At 54.7% G+C, this 10,081-nt stretch overlaps 3 protein-coding genes across 3 annotated transcripts; all 3 read left to right on the top strand.

The window, feature by feature from the left end:
* The first annotated feature begins 3,678 nt into the window (after nt 1-3,678).
* On the top strand, nt 3,679-6,778 carry LOC119191022. The gene is made up of 2 exons (XM_037444765.1): nt 3,679-4,015; nt 4,359-6,778. The coding sequence occupies exons 1-2, from the start codon at nt 3,679-3,681 to the stop codon at nt 6,776-6,778; spliced, it is 2,757 nt and encodes a 918-aa protein (XP_037300662.1).
* Nucleotides 6,779-6,780: 2 nt separating this feature from the next.
* On the top strand, nt 6,781-7,879 carry LOC119191021. Its single transcript, XM_037444764.1, has 2 exons — nt 6,781-6,856; nt 6,939-7,879. The coding sequence occupies exons 1-2, from the start codon at nt 6,781-6,783 to the stop codon at nt 7,877-7,879; spliced, it is 1,017 nt and encodes a 338-aa protein (XP_037300661.1).
* Nucleotides 7,880-7,939: 60 nt separating this feature from the next.
* On the top strand, nt 7,940-8,914 carry LOC119191020. The gene has a single exon (XM_037444763.1). It carries the CDS (start codon nt 7,940-7,942, stop codon nt 8,912-8,914), a length of 975 nt encoding a protein of 324 aa, XP_037300660.1.
* The last annotated feature ends 1,167 nt before the right edge of the window (nt 8,915-10,081 follow it).

Below are 10,081 nucleotides of genomic sequence, written 5' to 3'. Positions count from 1 at the left end.
GCTTAATGGTATACGCGGCCAACGAGCCGAACTCTCAGACTTTGCTCGCGATCATAAATTGGACGTCTTCCTCCTCCAGGAAACGTTCCTCAAACCCTCCCAACGCAGTCCCAAACTCCCCAATTTCAATCTCGTGCGAAACGATCGCACCGATGGCCCTAAAGGTGGCACTCTCATTTACTACAAAGGTCCCTGCATTGCATACCTCTCGACCCCCGAAAGCCTGAGCAGCATTGGGCTTCTGGTGTGCAGGCTTTCTATGACAGAGACACCCGCCGATCACTCTGATCTCGGCCTATCTCTCTCCCAGTAAGAGCTTCACTCCAACGAACTTGTAACCCTACTTAGTATGGGGAGTCCGTCCTTCTGGCGGGCGACCTTAACGCCAAGAACACTCTCTGGAACTGCAACTCTACCAATGGTAGGGGTGCGGTACTCGAAGCTGTCTTGACGAGATTGACATGAGCATTCTGGTTCCTTCTGAACCCACGCACTATCTTCGTAGACGATAGTTACAGACCAGATATTTTAGATATAGCACTCGTAAGGAACGTATGTCTCAACGTGCGTTCCCTGCGAGTGTTACACGAGTTAGATTCAGACCACAGACCTGTGATCCTAGATCTAGGCCCCCATAACGGTCCCTCAGACACAGGTCCTAACGACAGGGTGAAAGTGTCGACGAATTGGCGGCTCTTGAGCACCAAACTCGCCGATACTTCATCTAATGCTCTCTCTTCTATTCCGCCCAACATCGTGACTCGCGAGGAAACGACCGGCGCGATTCGCTCCTTCACCAACCATCTACACCACGTCTTGAGCGAAAGCTCCGAGAGGTGCCCGAGACCGGCAACGGTCGGGCATCTTCCCGATGACGTGAGATGGGTGCTGAGGAGGCGAAACGCAGCACTAAAGGCCTGCGTGTCTGACCCCTCCCCGGATCGACGGCGTCTCGCGCGTTACCTCCAACGTGAGGCCAGACGTCGCGTAAAGGACGCCGTCGATTCGAGGTGGGAGCAGCACTTGTCGGAAATCAAACGACCCACATGGCCTTTTGGAAGCTGGTCCGCTCTTTCAAGAGAAAGGATGTGGCCTCTTTTCCCCGCTCAATCGTCCGAATCAACGCCCCGCGTTTGACGACGACGAGAAAGCGGAATTATTAGCCTCCACCCTGCAGTCTCAATGCTCGCTCGAAACAATTCCCGTAGACCACGATCATCTTGTTGCGGTAGACACTTTTGTCGAAAGTAGGAACGCGATCCCTTCGCCGCCTATTCCGCGACCATTTCAAACAATCGACCCGGACGTCGACGCGCCCCCGACCCCTCGCGCCGGTGACGATCGAAGAAGTCGTCACTCTGATCAAGGCACTAAATAGGCGAAAAGCCCCGGGGCTGACGGTATCCCCACTAGGTTACTGAAAATGCTACCGGGGCATCTGGTCAAGATTCTTGCTGACATCCTCAATGCAGCATTCCAGAACTGCTACTTTCCTGGGCCTGGAAAGAAGCAGTCGTGATAAATTCACAAGCCGGGTAAACCCGCGTCAGAACCGGCCTCTTATAGGCCCATTAGCCTACTTAGCACGATAGGGAAACTTTATGAGCGGATCGTCCTCGACCGTCTCAAAATAGTAGCTCACTCCCACAATCTGCTCCCTCCAGAGCAGTTTGGTTTTCGAAATAGGCACAGTTGCGTGCATCAGATACTCCGCATCACGGAGCATGTCTATTCAGATTTAAGTTAGGATTCTATACCGGTGCTCTCTTCTTCGATATTGAGAAAGCATTCGACAAAGTGTGGCACAACGGCTTTTGTACAAGCTGTACACTCTCAACGTGCCCACACAGCTCGTACATCATACGAGAGTTTTTGTCGAATCGCGGTTTCAAATATCGTGTCGAGGGCACCCTCTCCTCGTCATACCATCTCGGCCGGAGTCCCGCAAGGCTCCGCGCTATCACCTTTTCTATTCTCGCTATATACTAGCGATATTCCTAAATACAAAGACGCCCATCTGGCGCTCTTCGCGGACGACACGGCGATCTACGCTTCACGTAGAGAACCGGAACATGTGGTGCGCATTTTGCAGGCCGCCGCCGACCAGCTCGGCGAGTGGTTTCGCAAATGGCGCATCACTGTCAACCCTCAAAAGCCAAGCTATCCTATTCCATAGGCTTCAGAAAGAAGCGCCTAACGCTTCAGTTAGATTGTCTGGCCAAATCATCCCTTGGACCCATAAGGTCAAATATCTAGGTGTGATCCTTGATCAGAGGTTGACCTTCGCCCCACACGTAAATGCGGTACGCGCGCGAGCCGCATTCGCGATGAGCCAGCTGCACTGGCTCTTAAACAGAAAAAGTAAGATGTCTATCCGCAACAAGATTAGGATCTTTACTACGTGCGTTAGACCGATCATGACGTACGCGTCCCCGTATTCGCGCATATACCGCCTGCTCGACTTCAGCGTCTGCAGGTGTTACAAAACAAATTCCTCAGACGTGCACTCGATGCCCCGTGGTACGTTCGCAATCGCAACCTCCACGTGGACACCGATATGCCGACCATCAGGCACTTTATGCACATGGCCAGCAGACGCTATTTCGATAAGGCGGTCAATCACCCGAATCCGTTAATCCGACTAAATTCTAAATACACTCCATTTGACCGCGCCAAATGGAAGACCGCGTTCAGTCTTATCAGATCCAGAGGACGATATAACTCTGGCAATACGTAGAAAGCACGAGCTGCTTAAAAGCTCAAACACTGCACAAGACAGCAGCTCCGTCCTCGCCGTCGAGGACCTCGCCGCGTCCCCCGTCCTCCCGACCCTTCTGATAATTTCGGCCCGTGTGCCGATGTAACCATGTTAGACGGTTAGGTCGTTTTTCGCTCCTTTCGCGTTTCCATAATCGCTGATGTCCCCAAAACATCCTCTCTCAGTGGCCGTCCTGAGCCGAGGTCGTGACCCTTTAGAGGGTCGCCCTCAGCATGGTCACTTAAGGGCTCGCAGTGCCTAAAGCACGCACCCGCAAGACCGGTGTGTTTGTATAAGCCGGCCCTTGCCAGGTGCTAACAACAATAGACAGGATCAAAAAAAAAAAAAAAGTTTGTAGTTCGAGGCAGAATAAGAAAATTGGTACGAGATAAGCAGATTCGAAAATAAACCAGTGAACAAATCCGTGGAAGTTTCAATACAGTCCCCAACATTTCCTGGTCCTTCGAGTGCCGGATTTGTTTGTGGTTGACTCGCGTTCGCGAATAGTAGGAAGGCAAACCGAACGTGCCTAGCGTACGCGTGTTACCGTCGCGAATCTTTGTGCACAGCGATATTGTGCGCAGCGCGAATCTCGTGCCCGGGGCACTGAGCGAAAGTGCAGTGATTGTGCATAACGTGACTGGAGTGAGTGAGCTCTGTGAAGTGTAGTGTGAGCCTAGTTTGTCTTTATCGCACGCTCTGCGATACGGTTACGTCCAACACCGCTGTCTACCGAACGCGATGGTGGTGACGAGAAGCCAGGGCGACGCAGCCGACGTAGAGGAACAGAGGCGATCCCGTGAACGGCAAGAGTCTGACCGCCGTCGGGAGGAAAGACAAATAAGTCTAGAGAGACTAAGGCGCATATCACAAGAGCCGCCTGCCTCACCTCAGACCGAGCAAGCCACGTCAGTGGGATAATGTGTACGCCTTCGACGTCTACGGCGCGCATTATGTCGGAAACGGTGACAAAGGTGACGGCAAAGGATCAGCCACGTGTAAGATCGCCCGCACAGTCCGTTCGATCTACCGCCAGCGTAACAACAAGGTTGCGTTTGGCCGAACTGGAGGCTGCAGAAAAGATGGCAGCTATCAAGAGAAAAGAGCTCGAATTGGAGGCCGAGCTTGTAAAGAAGAAACTCGCTTTGGACGTGTCCGCCATTCAAGACGACGCAGAAAGCGTGCAAGGCGAACAACCCGAAGTAGATGTGAATGAATGGCTAAGGAAGAATCCACTTAGCTCTCGAGGAGAGACCGGTGAGTCAAGGGAGGAGCCGAGAACGCTGCGCTTCGACCTACCACGAGCGAGATCACCGACGCCTCCGAGAGCCCCGAGCGACATGGAGAAATTGGCAGTCGCACTCGAAAGAATGGCGAGACCTCGGGTGAGACAAGTAGATTTGTCAACATTTTCCGGCGCAGTGAACGAGTGGCTTCCTTTAAAGCCGCCATGCAAGACACTACGAAATTGTACAACGTGTCTGCCGCTGAGAACATTCAGCGACTAAGAAGCGCGCTGAAAGGAGAGGCGCGTGATGTCGTGGCCGCACTTTTGCATACGGCCACAGACCCGAGCACTATTATGAAGACATTGGAACAGTGCTTCGACGGCCAGAAGTGATTATTGATCGTGCCTTGGACGAGTTAAGAAAGACGTCCAAGCCCGGCTCAACGGCGACGGAACTCAACAACTTCGCGATCAAGATTCAAAATGTTATATGTGTGTTGCGGAGTATGGATCGCCGTGAGTACCTCTATAATCCACTTTTGACTCGTGAAGTGTTAGAAAAGTTGAGCCCGCACATACGATCACGATGGTGTGATTACGCCTATGAAAATGAAGGAACGGCTGACCCAGAGATCGTCGTATTGTCTCGCTTCCTTATGCGAGAAGCGGACAGAGCGTTGAAATATACGTACGCTCCGTCTGCGGGAACGAGCAGCGCGGCGAAAAGAGAACTCAGACCGGCCATCGCGATCAAGAGAAAGGCGAGCAACGTATACACACTTGAACAAGAAGAAAAACAAGAGTGTCCGGCATGCAGCGAGGCGCATGTGTTAACGCAGTGCCCTAAGTACAAAGCACTTAGCGTCGAACAGCGATGGAACCTGATCAAAGAAAAGAAGCTGTGTTTTAAGTGTGCGAACAGTACTCATCGGCGCATAACATGCAAAGCCAAGCTGTGCGGTGTGGAACAGTGTCGTCGTCCGCATCACTCATCGCTGCATCAAGCGGAAAAGAAACCGGAAAACACAGAGGTACGTGACAAGGAACAAGTATTGTCAGTGACGCCGAAAACGAACGTCGGCGCACGCACCGTGCTTCTGAAGATGTGCCCGGTCGTAGTCGCCGGTCCACGGGGGGAGGTGAGAACGCACGCTCTCCTCGACGAAGGTGCCACGGTGACATTGATGGATGAAGATCTCGCCGAGAAGATAGGTGCAGACGGCCCTACACAAGCACTGCACCTAAGCGGCGTTAACATGGCTCAAAAGGAAAAAGCCAGCAAGTTGGTGACGGTGCGAATTAGAGGTGTGACAGAAGACGAGCCACACTCAATACGAGCAAGAACAATAAAGCACCTGAAACTGCACCAACAGACCATTCCGGCAGTGCTTATGAAGTTGAAGCATTTAAGGGACCTGCCGGAAGAATTGTGCTATGAACGAGCGCGCCCAGGCATCTTATTGGGCGCGGATCATTGGGAGCACATTGTGTCGCGAGAACTGCGAGTTGGCGGCCGCAACGAACCGGCTGCATCAAGGACGCTACTCGGCTGGGTGGTGCACGATACGCTACCACGTAGCGTCATAACAAAGAGAGAAAACGTGCTTCATATATACGAGCGGGAGCACGACGGACTGCATAACCTCGTGGAAGATCACTTCAAAATAGAAGCGCTCGGCGTCACACCAGAACCGAGAGTGAGTGACGCAGATCGACGAGCCATCGCCACATTGAAGACGTCTATAAGGAAGATAGACTGCGGGTACGAAGTCGGCTTGCCGTGGCGACAAGACAACACCGCCATGCCGCCGAGCTACAACGCGGCACTTCGACGCCTGCGACAAATCGAGCACAAGATGGACGCCTCGCCTGAATTTGCCCGCGAATATACTGCACAGGTGAATAACCTTATAGAAAAAGGATACGCAGTGAGGTGCGACGGGTCAGAATCATCGAGCCCCGTCTGTTGGTACCTCCCTCACTTCGCGGTGCAGAACCCGAACAAGCCTGGCAAGCAGAGGTTGGTGTTCGACGCAGCGGCGACAAGTCACGGGGTGAGTCTGAACGACCACTTACTGGAAGGCCCTGACATGTTGATGTCTCTGCCCGGAATAATGTTTCGGTTCCGGGAGAGCGCTGTAGCAGTCACAGCGGACATACAAGAAATGTTCCTGCGAATCAAGATCCGTGCCGAAGATCAGTCAGCGCAGCAATTTCTGTGGCGCGGTAACGACCGAACCAACCCGCCGCAGCGATTTAAGATGACCAGCATGATCTTCGGTGCAGCGAGTTCACCATTCATGGCGCACTTCGTAAGGAATCACAACGCCAACGTGCATGCGCAGCTGTATCCCAGAGCAGCGGAGGCCATCACCAAATATCACTATATGGACGACTTGGTGGCCAGCTACGATACACCCGGAGAAGCGCACGAAGCCATAGAGGAAATGAAGACGGTGCACGCGGCGGCGGGATTCACTCTGCGCGGTTGGAACTCGAACGACGAGAGTGTGCTTCGCGACGTGCCCCCAGAGTTGCGCTCGAATCAGCCCACGCAACTGGGGGGAGAACATCATCACAGCAAGATCTTGGGTCTGCGGTGGGACCCGGAGCGAGACGAGCTGGGATTCAACACAGCAATGAGCCGAGTCCCGAAAGAAGTAAAACGCAAGTGCGCACGCCCACCAAGAGAGAAGCCCTCAGTACAGTCATGTCGATCTACGATCCACTGGGACTTCTCAGCGTGTACACCATTCGCGCCAAGATCATCCTTCAGAACTTATGGCGCTTAAAGATGTCGTGGGACGAACGGGTGCCAGAGGAAGACGGCAAGCTGTTCGCGACGTGGTTGTCGCAACTGTCGGCGATCGGTCAGTTGCGCATTCCCCGACATTATGGACCGACGAGCCACGAGCGACGCATCGAGAGCTCCTACGTTATGTGCGACGCCAGCGAGCAGGCCTACGCAGCGGTGGCGTATTGGCGGATGGTCGGCCAAGAGAACGTTACTCTCTTTGGTGGCCGCCAAGGCGAAGGTGGCACCGCGACGGACGCAAACGATACCCCGCCTCGAGCTCCAAGCGGCGGTAATAGGGGCGCGGCTCGCTGACGCAGTGAAGAAGGAGCATCGCATCGTGGCGGAGAGAACTATATATTGGACTGACTCCACAACAGTCATCCACTGGATCCGGAACGACGAGCGACGGTACACACCCTTCGTCGCGCATCGCCTGCGGGAGATCGCCGAGCTCACCGACAAAAGTGAATGGCGATGGCTACCCACGACGCACAACGTCGCCGATGAAGCCACTCGACTTCGGAGCGACGTCGTGAACGAAGACAGCCGGTGGTTCCGGGGACCTGATTTCCTCCTCGAGCCCGAACAATCATGGCCCACGAAGCGAGACGGAAGTCAGGACGACGAAGCAGAGGTCCTGCATACCACAGAGAGCCGTGAAAAGGAACGCTGGCTGCCCGACCCGACCCGCTTCTCTAAGTATGAAACGTTGGTGCGAGCCACGGCGAGAGTCTTGGCGTTCGCGGACATCGCGCGGCGCAAGACACTACATCTGGAAGTGGGACACCTGAAGCGGGCGGAGTTACTACTAATGCAACAGGCGCAAAGGGAGAGCTTCGGGGAAGAGCTGCAACGCTTGAAGTCTTCCCAGCCGGTTCAGAGGACGAGTCGGCTATTCAAGTTGGACCCGGTGATAGAAGATGGCGTGCTGCGAGTCCGGGGACGCATCGGAGCAGCCGCAGTCCCGGATGATGCCAAACGACCGGTCATCTTGGACGGCCGACACCCCGTCACGAAGCTCATCGTGCTGCAAGAGCACTGTGCCGCAGGTCACGCAAATAGGGAGCGCGTGACCAACGACCTGCGGCAAAAATAGTGGATAATCCACCTGAGGCCCACCGTGCGCACCGTGGAACGAGACTGCGCACTGTGTAAGATGCGACGCACGAAGCCGCAGCCACCAGCCACGGGAGATCTACCCCGTGCCCGTTTGGACCCGTATCATCGGCCCTTCTCCAACTGCGGAGTGGACTACTTCGGGCCGATGATAGTGAAGATCGGACACCGGCGAGAGAAGCGTTGGGGCGCGCTGTTCACCTGTCTAACGACACGCGCCATACATCTGGAGCTCGCCGCATCTCTGTCAACGGATTCGGCCATCATGGCGTTGCGCAGGATGGCAGCGAGAAGAGGATGGCCGAACATTATGTACTCAGACAACGCCACAAACTTCAGGGGAGCGGATGAAGAGCTACGAGCGGCCTACAAGGAGTGGCAACCCGAGCTACGCAACGTCGGGCTACTGCATCGGATGGAGTGGCGCTTCATCCCTCCGGGCGCACCCAACCAGGGAGGTGCGTGGGAACGGTTGGTGCGATCAGTCAAAACCGCACTAACCGTCACCCTAAAGGAAAAGGCGCCGTCCGAAGAAACCCTACGGACGTTGTTGGCTGAAGTCGAACATTCAGTCAACTCAAGACCGTTGACCCACGTGAGCGTCGACCCGAGGGACCCGGAGGCGCTCACGCCCAATCCATCATCGGGCCTTCCCACAATCGGACCCTGTGAAGACGTCGATCGACGGGCATGGCGAGCGGCGCAGGCGTTGGCGGACAACTTCTGGCGCCGGTGGATAGCGGAGTACCTACCGACCCTGGTACCCCGCGGCGAGTCAACAAGAAGAGTTCGTCCGCTGCGCGTGAACGACGTGGTCGCCATCGCCGACCAACAGCTGCCGAAGAACGTGTGGCCGCTGGGGATCGTCCAGCGCACGTTCGAGGGACCCGACGGAGCCATACGAGTCGCCGAAGTTAGAACAAAGAGCGGCATATTTCGACGCCCGGTGACGAAGATCGTCGTGCTGCACCCGGAGGAGGAGGCTGCGCGAGCTACGCCGGGGGGAGGATGTTAGCGACACGACGACTTCGCGGCCGCCGTGACACTGAGGCCCGTCGACGACGCTGCCTAAGGAGCGACGTTACGGGACGACGGACGCAGCGGGACTGAAGCCCGCGCGCCGCACGCTCAGCAAGCGACCCGTCAACGCCGCATCCAGAGGAGCAACGTCGCGGGACGGCGGTCGCCGCGCGACTGAGGCGCGCGCTGCATGCGTTCGAAGAGGGACCCGGCGCCGGCGCATCGTGGAACGACGCCCCGCCCACCAGCCAATCAGAGCGACGGACGCGCTAATGAAGAAAAACGGCGGACCAATAGCGGAATAGCGCGTAGGAGGCACACCCGTGCGTTATAGTGCCTCCTAAATTAGTATATAAGACGGGCAATTGTATACGAATTTTGTAGTTCGAGGCAGAATAAGAAAATTGGTACGAGATAAGCAGATTCGAAAATAAACCAGTGAACAAATCCGTGGAAGTTTCAATACAGTCCCCAACACTTATGTATAGTGCTTATGTGCAATTACCCTTCAACCGTCGATATTATGTTGGTGTTATTTGCACCGGATATGACGATAGCCTTGCCCCCTATCTCATAATGGAAGGGGAACATACTTTACAAAAATACGTGCCTTAGTTGCATTTCTCCATAAAGGCAAGATATGTCTGTGTGTGTATGTTAGTTGATCAGCAAACTTCACTTTCTCATCGAGATATTGATGTTTTTTTTGGATTAGACGTTCCTGCAGTTTACACCCGAAGTAACCTGCGAATTGCATGCTGGAAACTACCGGCTCAGCAACTGCAGAGGCCGAAGGAAGTTGGGAGGCGAACCGGGGGAGAAAGTGCGGCTGAAGGATGGAAACCTTTAGGATGGGCGGTGGGGAGAAGTAGAAGAAATGTTCGCGAGTCCTCATAGACCTCAATGAGTAACTTCAACCGAGAGGTGTAAACACTGAACACGTGCGTAGGGCTGCGGCAAATATCCCCACGTGCATAGGCATGCCTACAGTATGGAGACCATGCGCACAAGAACTCCTTGCATCGGTGTTCCCCGAGTGCTACGACTTGTCCTTTAAATGAGGTTTAAAAAAAGTGCTCACTCCCAGATAGGCAACGGCTTACTGTGCCTCTGGCATTGCAAAGTCCATGGGCAGCGGATACTGCTTCCCATCAGGCGGACC

This window comes from Manduca sexta, chromosome 28 (assembly GCF_014839805.1).
Source record: "Manduca sexta isolate Smith_Timp_Sample1 chromosome 28, JHU_Msex_v1.0, whole genome shotgun sequence".
NCBI classification, from domain to species: Eukaryota; Metazoa; Arthropoda; class Insecta; order Lepidoptera; family Sphingidae; genus Manduca; species Manduca sexta.
Note: the sequence above shows the minus strand (reverse complement) of the source record. Positions and strands in the feature narration are given on the sequence as shown.

Excerpts from the sequence above, each read along its gene's own strand:
- LOC119191021 (XM_037444764.1), top strand. The coding sequence starts at position 6,781 with ATGTCGTGGGACGAACGGGTGCCAGAGGAAGACGGCAAGCTGTTCGCG. Across the intron at positions 6,857-6,938 it reads GTCGCAACTGTCGGCGATCG|CGAGCAGGCCTACGCAGCGG; the intron begins GTCAGTTGCGCA and ends GTGCGACGCCAG.
- LOC119191020 (XM_037444763.1), top strand. The coding sequence starts at position 7,940 with ATGCGACGCACGAAGCCGCAGCCACCAGCCACGGGAGATCTACCCCGT.
- LOC119191022 (XM_037444765.1), top strand. The coding sequence starts at position 3,679 with ATGTGTACGCCTTCGACGTCTACGGCGCGCATTATGTCGGAAACGGTG. Across the intron at positions 4,016-4,358 it reads TAGCTCTCGAGGAGAGACCG|TGCTTCGACGGCCAGAAGTG; the intron begins GTGAGTCAAGGG and ends ACATTGGAACAG.